Source organism: Thalassophryne amazonica, chromosome 22, assembly GCF_902500255.1.
Source record: "Thalassophryne amazonica chromosome 22, fThaAma1.1, whole genome shotgun sequence".
In the NCBI taxonomy this organism is placed as follows: Eukaryota; Metazoa; Chordata; class Actinopteri; order Batrachoidiformes; family Batrachoididae; genus Thalassophryne; species Thalassophryne amazonica.
In genome coordinates, this window is record NC_047124.1 from 38706479 (window position 1) to 38725535 (window position 19057).

A 19057-nucleotide genomic window follows, 5' to 3' on the forward strand; every position below is an offset into this window, starting at 1 on the left:
AAGATTCCCCATTTACATGAACAAATTGTAATCTATTAGACAAATATGATTCAAACCACCGCAGCGCAGTGCCTTTAATACCTATGACATGCTCTAATCTCTGTAATAAAATTTTATGGTCAACAGTATCAAAAGCAGCACTGAGGTCTAACAGAACAAGCACAGAGATGAGTCCACTGTCCGAGGCCATAAGAAGATCATTTGTAACCTTCACTAATGTGTATATATATATATATATATATATATATATATATGTGTGTGTGTGTGTGTGTGTATGTATATATATATATATATATATGTGTGTGTGTGTGTGTGTGCCATATCGTGAACAAAAGACAAAAGTGGATGGATAACAAAAGTCATAATGTATAATGTAGCAATAGTGGATTTTTTAATAGTTGCACTGAAAAAATAAACCACCACTTATCTGGCTACAGGAGAGTTAGTTTTACCTGCAAAGACGACATTTATTCCACACAACTCTGTGAGCGTCAGACTAATATAATAAAGTCGTAGCAACAACACCTAAAAATATTAAACGCAGCACAAGTAGACCTAATAAATGTCTTAAAATAGTTCGTCCAACACAAAACTGTTGAGTTAATAAGCCACTTATTATTATGATTATTATTATTATCTTTGCCTGTATGCTTGAATAAGGGACAGAACTCTTCAAATTATTGTTCATTACTTTCCATTTCAGTCAGACTTGCAGGTGAAATGTTTGTCCACAGACTTTGATCTGGCGATTTGCAGTTTAAAGCTGCACATGGAGGTATTTTTTAAACAAAATTAAAAAGAATAAAGTTGCGTGCGCCTCATTAAAGATCAGTAGAAAAGAGCGTTCAGGAGCGGGACGTGCGAGTGGTAATATGGTGCCGGTTTGCTTCAAAAATATTGACCCATGAGTGATCCAGTGTTTTATTCAGATCAGTGACCTGACCCTGCTGAGTGGAATATTTGTGTTGTGATTTGTCAACATATGGAATCTTCATGTGTTCATGTGTTCATCAGGTCATCGCCCACGAGATCTCCCACAGCTGGACCGGTAACTTGGTCACCAACAAAACCTGGGAACACTTCTGGTAAAACTCACTGATGAAAATACTTTAAGAAAAAAACCTTTAAATCAGACCCGTTCTTTGAGGTGATTTCATGAAATTGACAAGAAATTCAGTTTGAGTTTTCCATCAGTCTTTTTGTTTTCATGCAGCAAACGGCTAAAAAAAATTAAATATTTTTAAAAATCACATTGGAATGTGGTCTGAATATAAATAATTGAATGTGGTGAGGTGTTTTGTCCATTCAGGGGCCTTCGGTTCTGAAGCCTGAGATGGGTGACATGTGTTTTGGTGACAGGTTGAACGAGGGCCACACGGTCTACCTGGAGAGGATGATCGGCAGGTCTCTGCAGAGCGAGCAGTTTAGGCAGTTTCAAGCTCTTGGAGGCTGGAAGGACCTGCAGGACTCGGTGAGGAAAAAGCACCGTGTGGACTTTATACTGCGCAGGTCCACAGGATCATCATGGTGACTAACTCTTAAAAGCTGGCATCCTGAAGAACTGAACACTCACCTTCCAAACAGTTTTTAATGTGTCTCCAGTCATTTGGTCAGTAGCTTTCCTAACGTTTGGACAGTTCATTCCTTAAAATAAAGGGAGGAGGGGGTGCATCCATGTCTCTAAGAATGATATCTTGGAGTTTTTCTTGTAGCTGTTGAGGCTTGGATTAGTTTCTTATTTACACCACTTGTGAAGAGAAGGTTGCTTTGGGGGTTTGGAGGAATCTTCTTGTCCACCTGTGTGAGTTCTGTCAGCACGGGTCTGTACTTTACTTTAGAGACACTCTTGATTAGCCGCACGCTCACGACTGATTTGAGACGAGCAGGTAAGGAAGACGATGAGAATGAGCAGGGATCTCCAGGAGAACAGTCTCTGAACATCACATAGTCCCTCAAAATCACAAATGATGTTCACGGGTTGAAAGTGTTTGGAATATGCAGATGACGCAGCGCTAGTGTCTGGAAAGCTGGTTCTTATCAAGAGTCTGGACTTTATTTTCCCCTCATCTGTCAGATCAACACGTTTGGAGCCAACAACCCGCTGACCAATCTTGTGCCCAGTTTGGTCAATGTTGACCCCGATGATGCATTTTCCTCAGTGCCTTATGAGAAGGGCTTTGCGCTGCTCTACCACCTGGAGGAGCTCCTGGGCGGTCCTGGTAACACCTGCATATTCTCTTTGAATAGGCCTCTTGTCAAACTCTGTCATGTGACCATTTGTTCCTACATGTCCACAGAGGTGTTCATGGGTTTTGTGAAGTCCTACATCCAGATGTTTGCCTACCGTAGTGTCACCACAGACGAGTGGAAGAACCACCTGTTCACCTACTTCAAAGACAAGGTGACCTGTTGCATCCTGCTGTGGGCACCTGGTGCCCACCGTCTGACAGTGTGATGTCACAGCCTGACCCTGAATCTGCTCTGTCTCACTCAGTTGGATGTTCTCAACAAGGTGGACTGGGAAGCCTGGATGCATGTTCCTGGGATGCCTCCAGTCAAACCAAAGTGAGTCTCACCTCTGTCAGTTCTTGAAAGGTTTACTTGATGGTTCTGATGCTGAACATGTCTCTGACACAGGTATGACACCACGCTGGCCAACGCCTGCATTGCTCTGAGTGACAGATGGACTAAGGTAAGGCTACGAACACCAACATTCTATGCTAACTGCTGCATGCATGCTAATCTCCATGTGTATTGTGAACCTGTGTATGTATTGCACCATATAAAGAGTAGAAAGGTTTTTGGCGCCCCCTACAGTTGTACAAGTGAGATCAGGTCTTTACATCTGGTGACTTTTGTTCTTCAGGCCACAAATGAAGATCTGGTGAGTTTCAAAGCCTCGGATGTGAAGACTCTGTCATCCCACCAGCTGGTTGAGTTCCTGTCACTCCTGCTTCAAAAGGTGAGTCTGTGTCCTCAGACTAAACAGAACCAAATCCCAGCAGAACCGGTCTGGACTGTCAGCATCTTGATGGTGACATTTGTCCTTCAGGAGCCCCTTCCGCTCACTCATGTGATGAAGATGCAAGAGCTTTATGATCTGAACGCCTGCAACAACTCTGAAGTCCGTGTCAGGTGGGTCAAGATTCCACTGACATCAGCACTTAGGACCTAGCAGACAGGGGGAGTGGCCTGGTTGGTCGATGTGGGGTTGGGCTCTGTTCTTACCTGCAGTGGGTGGTCTGTGGTGCTCTATTGGTTTGGGGTTGATGTGACATCGATGCAGCTCCTCACAATCACACATTTGATGATTAATCTGGGATTTTACTTCCGTGGTGAACATTCACAAGTTATTTTAGTTTTCCTGGGCCACGTTTGATTTAGTCTGTGGTCTGATTTCAGGATCTTCGTATTTGTAAAATCGTTTGGAAATGTCTCTGAGACACAATTTAATTTATTTCAATTTATTTAATTTATATAGCGCCAAATCACATCAAAGTTGCCTCATGGTGCTTCACACAAGTAAGGTCTAACCTTACTAACCCCCAGAGCAAGAACCCAGGTGACAGTGGTAAAAAAAAACCTCAAGTAGACCAGACTCAAAGGGGCGACCCTCTGCTTGGGCCATGCAACAGACACAAATTACAAAACAAATATACAGGAAATGTTGCAGGTACAAAGGAACTCAGCCACATGGGGTGTGCAGCCAGTACATTCTGAGTGCCGGTCCCAAGCCCGGATAAATGAGGAGGGTTGCATCAGGAAGGGCAGCCAGCGTAAAACAAGCCAACCCAACTATGCAGACTAAGAATCAAATTTCCATACCGGATTGGTTGAGGCCCAGGTTAACAACGTCCGCCACCGGTGCCGTTGAGGAAGTCTGGAGTGGCAGAGAAGTATGTTAGGGTAGTGCAGGACATGTACAAGAATAGTGTGACAGCGGTGAGATGTGCAGTCGCAATGACAGACTCATTCAAGGTGGAGGTGGGATTACACCAAGGATCAGCTCTGAGTCCTTTCTTGTTTGCAGTGGTGATGGACAGGTTGACAGATGAGATCAGACAGGAGTCCCCATGGACTATGATGTTTGCAGATGACATTGTGATCTGTAGTGAGAGTAGAGAGCAAGTTGAGTCTAGTCTGGAGAGGTGGAGATATGCTTTGGAGAGAAAGGGAATGAAAGTCAGTAGAAGCAAGACTGAGTCCATGTGTGTGAATGAGAGGGAGCCCAGTGGAATAGTGCAGTTACAAGGAGTAGAAGTGGTGAAAGTAGATGAGTTTAAATATTTGGGGTCAACTGTTCAAAGTAATGGAGAGTGTGGTAGAGAGGTGAAGAAGAGAGTGCAGGCAGGGTGGAGTGGGTGGAGAAAGGTGGCAGGAGTGATTTGTGACCGAAGAATATCAGCAAGAGTGAAGGGGAAAGTTTACAAGACAGTAGTGAGACCAACTATGTTGGATGGTTTAGAGACAGTGGCACTAACAAAAAGACAGGAGGCAGAGCTGAAGATGTTGAGATTCTCTTTGGGAGTGACAAGAATGGACAAGATTAGGAATGAACATATCAGAGGGACAGCTCAGGTGGGACGGTTTGGAGACAAAGTCAGAGAGAAGAGATTGAGATGGTTTGGACATGTGCAGAGGAGGAACCCAGGGTATATAGGGAGAAGGATGCTGAGGATGGAGCCACCAGGCAGGAGGAGAAGAGGGAGGACAAAGTGGACGTTTATGGATGTGCTGAGGGAGGACATGCAGGTGGTTGGTGTGACAGAGGAAGATACAGAGGACAGGGTGAGATGGAAACAATTGATCTGCTGTGGCGCCCCCTAACGGGAACAGCCGAAAGACAAAGAAGAAGAAGTTGCAGGTACATAGGACGGGGGTGGGTGTTACAGAAACAGACACCACTCCCATCTCTGGATGGAGCTGCACCTCAAACAGAGAGAAAAAAAATCAGGAATCAGAAAGAACAAATATACTATAATTTGTCAGCATTAAACAACAAGAAAAACAGAAGAAATACTAAGGTGATCTCCGGCCACTAGCCCCAAAACCTCACTAAAAGACCCAGACTAAGTAAAGTTGAGGTCGCAGCATGCTCAGTTTACTAATAAAATGAATTAAAAGAGTAAAAAGCATAAAACAAAACTGTACCAGTATGCTAGCCATACGAAAGGAAAAATAAATGCGTCTTAAGTCTGGACTTGAAAGTCTCCACAGAATCTGGCTGTGTTATTGATGCAGGGAGATCATTCCACAGAACAGGGGCACGATAAGAGAAAGCTCTGTGACCTGCAGACTTTTTATTCACCCTAGAGACACAAAGTAGTCCTGCACCCTGAGAACACAGAGCCCGGGTCGGTACGTAGGGTTTAATTAGGTCAGCTAAGTACGGAGGTGTCAATTTTATAGGTTAGTAGCAGAACCTTAACGTGTAGGTGACATCAAAAAATGTGCACAAATAATGACTAAAAATTATGAAATGTTGATATTTTTAAAAATCCTGAACAATAAAAGCCGTAGGTGCGCAGGTGAAGGATAAACAGCAGCTGTCTGAAACCTGCACTCCATTTCAGCCCTCAGCCGCCACATCAACACCGGAACAGCACCTGCTGATTCAAGCCCAGATCAAATGTAAACATGTCAGAGATCAAGCTGTTTTCAGACATTTTTTTTAAGTCCAGTCTGAAGGTGTTCCTGAATAAGCTGTGAGGACACAGCCTTATGGTTCTGAGCTTTATTTAGACCACAATTAGGGGGAAGAAACCTTGGTGTAAACCTTCAGTCAGACAGCGGTGACAATACCGAGTCCAGAACACAGAATGATTATCAAATAAATACATAATGCAGGGGATTTCGGCATGTGGGTGGAGATGCTAAACTTTTTTTGCCAGCTCTTTGGTCGTAATCAACCGATTAAAAAAAACTGTTTTACTATCTGTGGCATCAGAAAAAAAGTGACGAGGAAGTGCGATTGTTTTTATTGTTTTGTTTTTCTTAGAAACAGGTACATACATTTGAAATCTGAAAAATGTCACAGGGGACTGAAAATATCACTTAAGTTTAATATAAAGGTTCCTTCTTGAATACAGTTAGTGTACCGTACACTAATTGCGTAACACATTATTATTAAATATTAAAACCATTCACACAAGGAGTAAAAGTCTGACCTGTCCGTTTCAGTGAGATCATCTTCGATCTGATGAAAACGTCTGGAAATAATTTAATTTGTGTTCCTGGCTGAAGAAAAGTCCATGATGGGTCGAGTCTCTGCTGTACCGATACGGGACCGGCACGATCAGGTCCAGGTGTAATCCGTTAATTACATCTGCAGTTGATGGGTCGAGTCTCTGCTGTACCGATACGGGACCGGCACGATCAGCTCCAGGTGTAATCTGTTAATTACATCTGCAGTTGATGGGTCGAGTCTCTGCTGAGGACGAAGCCTCCTCATGTTCCACTGTGAGCCGCTTTGCGCAGCAAGTTGAGAGACTCGCGGCCCCTCATCTGCTCATAACGTCTCAGTCTGCACGTGATGAGATTATCCCATGAGCCACAAAACAGTAAAATAAATAATGTGAAAATACTCAGTTTTGCCTCCATGTCAAGTGGAGAATCTGCACAACACTGTGTGTGCGTGCTCGACAATATAGGTGTTCCACATGCCAATCAAAAGGATTCTGCCGGTGAGAAAGAACTGTTGTTTTGCGGGCCGCCAGAAGAGGAGGTACTGCTGGCCCACCACCAGAGGGCGCCCTGCCTGAAGTGCGGGCTTCAGGCACGAGAGGGCGCTGCCGCCTACAGGAACAGCTGAGGTGACAGCTGTTACTCATCAACTATGACAGCTGTCACCGATCATCTGCATCTCACCCGGGATAAAAGCAGGATGACACCTCCACCACATCGCCGAGATATCGACTTCTGTGAGAGGTAACTTTCTCTGCCAGCATTCAGTGATTTCAAGAGCTAATGTGTTGCAGCTGTCAACCAGAGGACCGGCGTGGGTCGCGACTGTTTCGTCCTACGTCCCGTCAGATAAGTGGTTAAACAGACGCTGCACGAGTGTGTGTTAAAGGTGGAGGTGGAATTCCCACCATTATTGTTACGGGGTGTACACACACCCACACTTGACTGTCTTTGTTCTCCGCCAGCAGTACCAGATCCGACACGCTGAGACGGTGGCCACCTGGGGACTTCGGGACTTGGCGGCTCCAGTATCCTTCGGGTTCGGTGGCGGTGGAAATCGTGTGGTTCCGGTTCATCTCCAGACGGGCGTCTCCTATCGTCGAGCCTGCCCACACGACACCTTCATTAATTGACTTGTATTTATTCTGTAATCTGCTGTGTGTGGTTGTGACATTCACAACAGTAAAGTGTTCTAATTTAACTCCCTCTATTGTCCGTTCATTTACGCCCCCTGTTGTGGGTCCGTGTCACTACACTGTCCCAACAGGATATCTCGGCCTCACACCGTCCACGGGCTGAGCCTCGATCAGAAGGACTCAGGCCCCCGGCCCGCGCCGGGCTACGGCGCTTTGGGAGCAAGATTCACGGCTCCTTCACACGTACACTGGGTTTGTGAGGGAGTTCAAGACTGTGTTTGATCACCCTAACAGGGGAGAGACCACTTCGACTGTGCTGCTGTCAATGAGACAGGGACACCGGAGCGCAGCCGCTTATGTAGTCGACTTCCGCATTGCGGCTGCGAGGTCCTGCTGGAATAACGCTGCGCTCCGCGCCGCCTTCGTAAACGGACTGTCATCGGTCCTGAAGGAGCACCTGGTGGCCAAGGATGAACCGCAGGAATTAGATGGGCTTATCGATCTTGTTATACGGTTAGACAATCGGTTGGAAGAACGCTGTCGGGAATGAGACGAAGGGCGTGGCCGGGCACTCGCCTTCCCTCTTCCTTCCGGGTCCGAAAAAGGTCCGCCCTTCCCACGCTCCCTGGCCTCTACGTCCCGTGTGGCGACAGCTCCCCCTGCTGATGAAGCTATGGACATGAGCAGAGCCACATTCAGACCACCGAATAGACAGAGGAGGCTTCCCCGCGGGGCGTGTTTTGTTTGAGGCTCAATTGAGCACCAATTGAGTAATTGCCCCGAACGGTTAAACACCAACGCCCGCCCCTAGAAACTGGGCTTAGGGTGGGCCAAGAAATTCACGTGGGACACACACACATTTCCACACGGCTCCCAGTTACAATCGTTAGCGGGGATTTAACCCTTCAGGCCCCAGGGTCAGAAGGGAATCTGCTAGACAGCAGATGGGCCAGGGAGGTAGGGCTCCCTCTGGTGGCGCTTCCTTCACCATTGCAGGTGCGAGCACTAGATGGCACCCTACTCCCTTTAATCACACACAGGACACTACCAGCAACTCTGGTGGTGTCAAGGAATCATCGGGAGGAGATTGAGTTTTTTGTGACTCCCTCTACCTCCCGTGTGATTCTGGGGTTCCCCTGGATGCTAAAACACAATCACCGGATTGATTGGCCGTCCGGGGTGGTGGTACAGTGGTGCGAGACCTGCCATCGGGTGTGTTTGGGATCCTCGGTCCCTCCCGGTTCCCAGGCTAAGGAGCAGGTCAAAGTTCCCCCCAGTCTGTCGGCGGTGCCGGTTGAGTACCACGATCTTGCTGACGTTTTTAGCAAGGATCGGGCACTCACCCTTCCCCCGCACCGTCCGTACGATTGTGCCATCGATTTGATGCCAGGCGTGGAGTTCCCGTCCAGCAGGCTGTACAACCTGAGCGCGAATCGATGGAGACCTACATCCGGGACTCCTTAGCTGCCGGGCTGATCCGTAACTCCACCTCCCCGATGGGAGCAGGTTTCTTTTTTGTGGGCAAAAAAGATGGCGGTCTTCGTCCATGCATTGATTACCGGGGGCTGAACGAGATCACGGTTCGCAACCGATACCCGTTGCCTTTGTTGGATTCGGTGTTCACCCCCCTGCATGGAGCCAAAATATTCACAAAGCTGGATCTTAGGAACGCATATCACCTAGTTCGGGTCCGGAAGGGAGACGAATGGAAGACGGCATTCAACACCCCGTTAGGTCATTTTGAGTACCTGGTCATGCCGTTTGGCCTCACAAACGCCCCCGCAACGTTCCAAGCTTTGGTTAATGACGTCTTGCGGGACTTCCTGCACCGATTCGTCTTCGTATATCTGGACGATATACTCATTTTTTCTCCGGATCCTGAGACCCATGTACGGCATGTACGTCAGGTCCTGCAGCGGTTGTTGGAGAACCTGCTGTTTGTGAAGGGTGAGAAGTGTGAGTTTCACCGCACCTCTTTGTCCTTCCTGGGGTTTATCATCTCCTCCAACTCCGTCGCCCTGGATCCGGCCAAGGTCGCAGCGGTGGGAGACTGGCCCCAACCTACGAGCCGTAGGAAGCTGCAACAGTTCCTCGGCTTCGCAAATTTTTACAGGAGGTTCATTAAGGGGTATAGTCAGGTAGTTAGCCCCCTGACAGCCCTGACCTCACCAAAAGTTCCCTTCACCTGGTCGGATCGGTGCGATGCCGCGTTCAGGGAGTTGAAACAGCGCTTCTCGACTGCACCCGTCTTGGTGCAGCCCGATCCTAGTCGCCAGTTTGTGGTCGAAGTGGACGCCTCTGACTCAGGGATAGGAGCCGTGCTATCCCAGAGCGGAGAGACCAATAAGGTTCTTCACCCGTGTGCCTATTTCTCCCGCAGGTTGACCCCAGCAGAGCAGAACTATGACGTGGGCAATCGAGAGCTCCTTGCGGTGAAAGAGGCTCTTGAGGAGTGGAGACACCTGCTGGAGGGAGCGTCAGTGCCTTTCACGGTTTTTACTGACCACCGGAACCTGGAGTATATCAGGACCGCCAAGCGACTGAACCCCAGGCAAGCCCGCTGGTCACTGTTTTTCGGCCGTTTTGACTTCCGGATCACTTACCACCCTGGGACCAAAAACCAGAGGTCGGATGCCCTGTCCCGGGTGCACGAACATGAAGTCAAGACCGAGTTGTCGGATCCACCGGAACCCATCGTACCGGAGTCCACTATCGTGGCTACCCTTACCTGGGACGTGGAGAAGACCGTCCGGGAGGCCCTGGCACGGAGCCCGTATCCCGGAACAGGGCCGAGAAACAGACTGTACGTCCCACCAGAAGCCAGAGCTGCCGTGCTGGACTTCTGTCACGGGTCCAAGCTCTCCTGCCACCCAGGGGTGCGTAGGACCGTGGCAGTGGTCCAGCAGCGCTTCTGGTGGGCGTCTCTGGAGGCTGATGTCCGGGCTTATATCCAGGCCTGCACCACCTGCGCCAGGGGCAAGGCGGACCACCAGAAGGCACAGGGACTCCTGCAGCCGCTTCCTGTGCCTCATCGCCCCTGGTCCCACATTGGTCTGGATTTCGTCACGGGCCTCCCGCCGTCCCGGGGGCACACCACCATCCTCACGATAGTGGACCGATTCTCCAAGGCGGCCCACTTCGTGGCCCTCCCGAAGCTCCCATCGGCCCAGGAGACAGCGGATCTCCTGGTCCACCATGTCGTCCGGCTGCATGGGATACCAACAGACATCGTTTCGGATCATGGTCCCCAGTTCTCCTCGCAGGTGTGGAGGAGTTTCTGCCGGGAACTGGGGGCCACCGTGAGCCTCTCGTCTGGGTATCACCCTCAGACTAACAGACAGGCTGAACGGGCCAATCAAGAGTTGGAGCAGGCCCTGCGTTGTACAACATCTGCACACCCGATGGCTTGGAGTGAACACCTGGCCTGGATCGAGTACGCACATAACAGCCAAGTGTCCTCTGCCACCGGCCTCTCCCCGTTTGAGGTGTGTCTGGGGTACCAACCCCCTTTGTTTCCTGTGGTGGAGGGAGAGGTCGGTGTGCCCTCAGTCCAGGCCCACCTGCGGAGATGCCGTCGGGTGTGGCGCACCGCCCGTTCGGCCTTGTTGAGGGCCCGGACGAGGGCAAAAGCCCATGCAGACCGTCGACGGTCCCCGGCCCCCGCATACCAGCCTGGGCAGGAGGTATGGCTATCTACCAAGGACATACCTCTCCAGGTGGCTTCCCCGAAATTGAAAGACCGCTACATAGGGCCGTTCCGCATCCTCAAGGTCCTCAGTCCCACCACAGTGAGGCTCCAACTCCCGGCCTCACTGCGGATCCATCCAGTCTTTCATGTCTCCAGGTTGAAACCACATCACACCTCACCCCTCTGTGCACCCGGTCCGGCGCCGCCTCCTGCCCGTATCATCGACGGGGAGCCGGCTTGGACAGTACGCCGGCTCTTGGATATCCATCGAATGAACCGCGGCTTTCAATATTTGGTGGACTGGGAAGGATATGGACCCAAAGAACGCTCCTGGGTGAAGAGGAGCTTCATCCTGGACCCGGCCCTCCTGGTCGATTTTTACCGACGCCACCCGGACAAGCCTGGTCGGGCGCCAGGAGGCGCCCGTTGAGGGGGGGGGGGGTCCTGTTGTGTGGGCCGCCAGAAGAGGAGGTACTGCTGGCCCACCACCAGAGGGCGCCCTGCCTGAAGTGCGGGCTTCAGGCACGAGAGGGCGTTGCTGACAACAGGAACAGCCGAGGTGACAGCTGTCACTCATCAACTATGACAGCTGTCACCGATCATCTGCATCTCACCCGGGATAAAAGCAGGATGACACCTCCACCACATCGCCGAGATATCGACTTCTGTGAGAGGTAACTTTCTCTGCCAGCATTCAGTGATTTCAAGAGCTATTGTGTTGCAGCTGTCAACCAGAGGACCGGCGTGGGTCGCGACTGTTTCGTCCTATGTCCCGTCAGATAAGTGGTTAAACAGACGCTGCACGAGTGTGTGTTAAAGGTGGAGGTGGAATTTCCACCATTATTATTACGGGGTGTACACACACCCACACTTGACTGTCTTTGTTCTCCGCCAGCAGTACCAGATCCGACACGCTGAGACGGTGGCCACCTGGGGACTTCGGGACTTGGCGGCTCCAGTATCCTTCGGGTTCGGTGGCGGTGGAAATCGTGTGGTTCCGGTTCATCTCCAGACGGGCGTCTCCTATCGTCGAGCCTGCCCACACGACACCTTCATTAATTGACTTGTATTTATTCTGTAATCTGCTGTGTGTGGTTGTGACATTCACAACAGTAAAGTGTTCTAATTTAACTCCCTCTATTGTCCGTTCATTTACGCCCCCTGTTGTGGGTCCGTGTCACTACACTGTCCCAACAACCGTTCTGACACCGAAAACACAGTGCAGCTCTGACCCAAACCACTCAGTGGAAACGGGGCTGTCAGTAGCCTGTAAAAATCCATAAATTAATGAGACTATTAAGATAATGGTTCCGGCGCTGATGCCACTTCCTCCTTTTTCTCCAGTGTGGGGACTCGCCAGGAAGTTCCTGCTTTTTAGTAGCGCGCAGTTTGGTAACTGCACACCAGGAAAGGATAAATTTCAAACTGTTTAATTTTAGTCTTAAATACTCAAAAAAACATTACATATTGTGTCACCTACACTTTAAAATCTGATCTCGCTGGGACAGGAAGTCAGTGAAGAGACGCCAAAATGGGTGTAATGTGGTCAAACTTTCTGCTTCATGTCAAAAGTCTGGCTGCAGCATTTTGAACCAGTTGGAGAGCCCTAATGCTGGACTGCGGTAAACCAGAAAACAGAATATTGCAGTAGTCCAATTTAGAAGAGATAAACGCATGAATCAGGGTCTCAGCATCAGCCATAGAGAGGATGGGATGAATCTTCGCTATATTTCGCAGGTGGAAGAAAGCAGTCCTCGTAATATCTCTAATGTGGAGGTCAAAGGACAATGTAGGATCAAAAATTACCCCAATTTTCCTCACTTTGTCAGTGTGATCTATGACACATGAGCCTAGGCTAAGCGTTAACTGGTCAAATTGATGCTGATGTCTCACTGGACCAAAAACCATTATTTCAGTCTTATCAGAGTTTAAAAGTAGGAAGTTGCTAGACATCCAGCTTTTTACTGATGCATGGCAATCTTCTCAGGATTTTATGTGAATGAGATTACCAACAGTTATCGGCATGTATAATTGAGTATCATCAGCATAGCAGTGAAAGGTAATCCTAAAATGCCGCAATATGTGCCCAAGGGGTGCTACATAAAGGGAGAAAAGCAGGGGGCCAAAGACGGACCCCTGTGGAACCCCAAATTTCATGTCACTAAGGTTAGAGGTAGTGTTACTGTATAATACACAGTGAGAACGACTGGTTATGAGTTTCCTCAGCACGCCTCGTGAGATACTATCAAATTCTGTAAATCTAGGTAATACCTCTGTAATGGTACCTCAATAGCAGGGTGTCGTGGCTGAACCAAGGCATGCTGGGAGATGTTCAACCTAATGTCGTCTATTTTCTTCTTGAGGTAATCCAGCAAATGTTGTGCTGTAAAAGGAGAATGACTTACAGGTGGTTGTCCATGAATAAGTGTTGCCACCGTTTCGAACAAGAACTTTGAGTTATGCTTGTTTTTGTTGATCAAATCAGAGTAGTAAGTCCACTTTGTAGCCAGTAATACATGCTTATAGTCTAAGATAGCATCACGCCACGCAAGGTGGAATACTTCTAATTTTGAACTACACCGTTTCTGTTCTAGACCTCTAGCCTTATACTTGAGGTCACGCAAGTAATCATTGAACCAAGGTGACTGTGTTTTTGGGGGCGTGGTTTTAATAAAGGTGGCACAGTCATGTTGAGTGTAGTTTTTAGCACTGAGTTTAAACTATCCACAAGTCTGTCTACTAACTGGGCATTTTCCAAACAGGAAGCTAAGATATCCGGCAGTCTAGCTTCGAGTTCGTTTGTAGTTAAGGAGTTGATGTGTCGCCACAGTGATAACTAAGGTTGCTGTTCCACAAAACACAACAACAAAACTGTAAACCTAATAAGTGAGTGATCAATCAATCAATCAATCAATCAATTTTTTTTTTATATAGCACCAAATCACAACAAACAGTTGCCCCAAGGCATCAATGCAAGAGGCATGATGTCAATTTTTGTGACAGCAATACCACGTGAGAATCAAATCCAGGGTATTTCCACAAATGTGCGTTGCATCCTGAATGCATTGCTGGAATCCTAATACCTCCATTATTTCCATAAATGATTTGCAGAGGGGATCAAAAGGCTTATTGATATGAATGTTATCTGCACTAGTTAACAAGTTAGAGATGAACGCATCAAATTCATCTAAGAATTCAGAGTATGGGGGCCATGGGGCCTACATACAGTGACAAAATGATACGACTGATTTTTATTCTTCTAACCTTGGCAATACGTAGCATCGTGGACAGAGCGGAGAATCTGATATTCAAAGAGTTATATTTGTGACCCCCAACAGCTAATAAACTAAAGCTAGATTTAGAAATAAGAGCCACAGTGGACATTAGTCTAAAGCTCAGATTTTCACATCCTGATCTGAGATTAAATTTAGATGTTTGTATTTCTGATTTGTGGGGACCAAGGGGATATGCATAGATTAGAGGGTCATTGCTCATGGATTAGTGGCTTCCCACTTGTAGATTAGTGAACCACCGCTCATAGATTAATGGCTCATTGGTCGTGGATTTGTGGCTCCTTGAATATAGATTAATCAATCAATCAATTTTTTTATATAGCGCCAAATCACAACAAACAGTTGCCCCAAGGCGCTTTATATTGTAAGGCAAGGCCATACAATAATTATGTAAAACCCCAACGGTCAAAACGACCCCCTGTGAGCAAGCACTTGGCTACAGTGGGAAGGAAAAACTCCCTTTTAACAGGAAGAAACCTCCAGCAGAACCAGGCTCAGGGAGGAGCAGTCTTCTGCTGGGACTGGTTGGGGCTGAGGGAGAGAACCAGGAAAAAGACATGCTGTGGAGGGGAGCAGAGATCGATCACTAATGATTAAATGCAGAGTGGTGCATACAGAGCAAAAAGAGAAAGAAACAGTGCATCATGGGAACCCCCCAGCAGTCTACGTCTATAGCAGCATAACTAAAGGATGGTTCAGGGTCACCTGATCCAGCCCTAACTATAAGCTTTAGCAAAAAGGAAAGTTTTAAGCCTAATCTTAAAAGTAGAGAGGGTGTCTGTCTCCCTTATCTGAATTGGGAGCTGGTTCCACAGGAGAGGAGCCTGAAAGCTGAAGGCTCTGCCTCCCATTCTACTCTTACATGTTAGATTAGTGACTCATAGATTAGTAGCTCATCAATCATGGATTAGTGGCTCCCCGCTTGTAGATTAGATTAGTGGCTCATAAATTAGTGACTCCTCGCTCATAGATTAGTGGCTCCTTGATTGTAGATTAGTGCTTCCCCCCCCCGGCTCATAGATTAGTGGCTCATTGGTCATGGATTTGTGGCTCCTTGAATATAGATTAGTGACTCATAGATTAGTAGCTCATCAATCATGGATTAGTGGCTCCCCGCTTGTAGATTAGATTAGTGGCTCATAAATTAGTGACTCCCCGCTCATAGATTAGTGGCTCCTTGGTTGTAGAGTAGTGCCCCCCCCCCCCCGGCTCATAGATTAGTGGCTCCTTGGTTGTAGATTAGTGCCCTCCCCGGCTCATAGATTAGTGGCTCCTTGGTTGTAGATTAGTGCCCTCCCCCAGCTCATAGATTAGTGGCTCCTTGGTTGTAGATTAGTGCCCTCCCCCGGCTCATAGATTAGTGGCTCCTTGGTCGTAGATTAGTGCCCTTCCCCGGCTCATAGATTAGTGGCTCCTTGATTGTAGGTTAGTGCTTCCCCCCCCGGCTCATAGATTAGTGGCTCATTGGTCGTGGATTTGTGGCTCCTTGAATATAGATTAGTGACTCATAGATTAGTAGCTCATCAATCATGGATTAGTGGCTCCCCGCTTGTAGATTAGATTAGTGGCTCATAAATTAGTGACTCCCCGCTCATAGATTAGTGGCTCCTTGGTTGTAGAGTAGTGCCCCCCCCCGGCTCATAGATTAGTGGCTCCTTGGTTGTAGATTAGTGCCCTCCCCCGGCTCATAGATTAGTGGCTCCTTGGTTGTAGAGTAGTGGCTCCCCGCTCATAGATTCAAATGTGTGTTGGTGTAGTTCATGTGTACTCGCTGTGCTCTTTAACTTGTATAATTTTGTTCCTCTCACCATCTCTGCTGTTGTTCAGACTGTGTTTTTGGCGTCACGTGTGTGTGGCCTCTCCTCTTAGCGAGCGGCTCCTTACTGCTGTAGGTTTGTAATTATTCTAAGTTGTATCCAGAGGGCAGGTCCAACCACATGACGGCAACACAAAGTGATTAGTTTTCTTTGTGCTTCAGGAATCGATGAAGGATCTGTGGAACGAGCTGAGAACATTTGTAAATGTTGGGGGTTGAAGAAAATTCAGCCAAAGTTTGAATTTTAATTTTTTTCTACATCAGGTGGTTGCGGCTCTGTGTGCGCGCCAGGTGGGACAATGCTGTCACCCTGGCACTGAAGATGGCGACGGAGCAGGGCAGGATGAAGTTCACCCGGCCCCTCTTCAGGTACCAATCCAGGCTGACCGCCTCCTCCACCCCTTTCTTTGTCATAAGTGTGTGTGTGTGTGTGTGTGTGTGTGTGTGTGTGTGTGTGTGTGTGTGTGTGTGTGTGTGTGTGTGTGTGTGTGTGTGTGTGTGTTTCCTGGTTGAAGAATTTGACAGAATTTGTCCATTAACAAGGTTCTTGAGTGTTTTAGGTCGTTCTCTGAATTAAATTAAAAATGTAAAATAATTTTAAAAGCTGATTTATTTTCATCAACTTTGTTCAAACAATAAGAGAAAATCTAATTTAAATTTTGAGTGTTTTTGAGCTTTCAGCACCATCTAGAGGTGCAGTTCCACTGTGTGTTTGATAACCTCCTCTGACAGCCATCAGATTATTTACTCATGAAATAAAATCATCCAGAACGTGCGTTTGTTGGGTCCAGGCCCACCTGAGTCTCTGGGACCAGGCTGAGGTCATTCATCTGAAGTCTCACTGATGGTGCACGTGCATAGTTCATCATCCAGTTAGTGACACTCGTTCAATAAAAAAGTCTAATCAGTTGACTTTAGTATGTATTTATTCAAACATCAGTCACCACAAAATGTTCAGTTTCTGGAAAACTGACTTTGTTTCAGAGTTTCTGATTTTATGCGAAGAACATCAGTGAAAATTGATTTCACGTTTTCCAGGGTGGAATTGAATGCATCAGGAAGTGACTTTATCTCAGAGGTGTTGATCTGTGAGTGTTTTCACCAGCGTCACCAGAGGGCGCCGTGGTTACAGACGTGTCTTCTGTGTCTGCAGAGATGTGTTTAACTTTGAGAAGCACCGCCAAGAGGCCGTCCGCGTGTTCCAGACGCACAAGGCCCACATGCACCAGGTCACTTCTGGGCTGGTTGCCAAAGATCTGAAGGTGGATGTCGGCGAGAAACCCAGTCCATAACGGAGCGAGACTGACCGGGTCCGATCGGAGGCTGCAGGAGAGTCATTTGAATAAAGATGTGAAACGTATTTGTGACGCATGTTTATTTTTGTCCCTCGTATGAAATAACTATCACCATGTCCATCCATTTGCGCTTGTTAGCGTGAGATCTCAAGAACCAGTTGACCAGTTTCATTCATAATGTGGGGACTGGGGGGCATGTCCTCCCCTGATGACTCGTGTGTCACCAGCTGGTATCACGTTTATCCAGACTGAGACTGTCTGATGTGGGTAAGATGCAGGTTGTTGCTGAAAGGTCTCACTCTTCAGAGACTTGGATTAAACTTCCTGGGCACATCCGTGTGTGGTGGGTCTCTGACTCCAGCCTCAGTCTGCTCCCCGTGAAGTTCCACCAAGTTCTTAAGGCCCTGTCACACCTTGACCATTTAGCCTGCGTATGCTGACTGTATTAAAAACACTGGCGTACGTCTGATCAACGGACTCTGCTTGACTGTCTTCTCGAGGCTGCAGTTGTCCATGCTGCTTCAGCGTCTTCTTCAGCCTCACTTTCCCTTCCAGTCAACTCCATGAATATGCTTTGATGCAGTACTCTGGACAGCCAGCCCTGACAGCAGTGACTTCCTGTGTCTCGCCCTCCTTGTGGGGGATGTCTGTATGTCTTCTGGACAACTGTCAAGTCAGCCGTCTTCCCCATAATTGTGGTTGTGTGGACTGAACCAGACTGGGTGATCAATGGAAAGAACACTTTGAAGACCTCTTGAACACCAGCCCAATCACTGAGGAGGAGAAAGTGCTCAGCCATCTACCAAGGCATGACAACTTAGCCGAACCCCAACTCTCAAAGACCCCATCACTGCCTTTAAGGCAAGAAAAAACGACAAAGCAATGTTCCCGTTGAGCTCTTGAAAGGAGGAGGCCCCCTTCTCCAATGTGGCATCAAAACCTGAACTCCAGAAGAAATATCAGCAGACCAGAAAGACTCCATTGTCACCTTCTACAAGCAGAAAGGAGACCAGTCTGACTCAAAGCCAACATGGAATCTCCTCACAGTCTACAGCTGCAGAGGTTCTTGCATGGATGATCAAAAACAGTCTGAGACCATGAGCAGAAAAGTCCTTCCTGAAATCCAGAGTGGCTTCCGAACAGATGTGATCTTTGCTGTCCATTTGACAGAGCAACAGCACCATCGTACCTCTCCTTCACCGACTTGACCAAAGCATTCCACAGCGTGTCCCACCCACTTCTTTAAAAGATCCAGAGCAAAACGGGAAAAATTCACCAAGATCCACAGAGACGTGTGTGTGTGTGTGTGTGTGTGTGTGTGTGTGTGTGTGTGTGTGTGTTTGTTACTACTCCAAACCTGATGAGGGTCTGAGCCTGTTACCCTCCCTGGCCTACTTCTGGTGCTCAGTGAAAGTCTGTAAGCTGCTTTCACGTGTGTGTGTGTGTGTGTGTGTATAAAGTTGTTTGCAGCAGATCAGCTGAGAGTTGTCGTCTGAGAGAGCAGAGAGGTAAGTGTGCGTGTGTGACGAGCGTGTTTTCTTGGACGCGGCTGCCGTCAGGTCGAGGTTCTGCTGGACGTTTGAGATTTCTGAATCATCAGTTGGCGGATTCGCGATCAAATCCCGTGTTGGCGTTTGAGCATCGAG

At 48.0% G+C, this 19057-nt stretch overlaps 1 protein-coding gene across 1 annotated transcript in view; it reads left to right on the forward strand.

Moving 5' to 3' along the window:
• lta4h (leukotriene A4 hydrolase) overlaps window positions 1–17476 on the forward strand; it is a 90033-nt gene extending 72557 nt beyond the window's left edge. The window contains exons 10-19 of the mRNA XM_034163574.1: window positions 1015–1085; window positions 1360–1471; window positions 2075–2219; window positions 2298–2401; window positions 2495–2565; window positions 2638–2692; window positions 2867–2962; window positions 3053–3135; window positions 16381–16485; window positions 17270–17476. Coding sequence (XP_034019465.1) covers window positions 1015–1085; window positions 1360–1471; window positions 2075–2219; window positions 2298–2401; window positions 2495–2565; window positions 2638–2692; window positions 2867–2962; window positions 3053–3135; window positions 16381–16485; window positions 17270–17408 — 981 coding nt within the window. The 3' untranslated portion in view covers window positions 17409–17476. The remainder of the gene's footprint in view (window positions 1–1014; window positions 1086–1359; window positions 1472–2074; window positions 2220–2297; window positions 2402–2494; window positions 2566–2637; window positions 2693–2866; window positions 2963–3052; window positions 3136–16380; window positions 16486–17269) is intronic.
• The last annotated feature ends 1581 nt before the right edge of the window (window positions 17477–19057 follow it).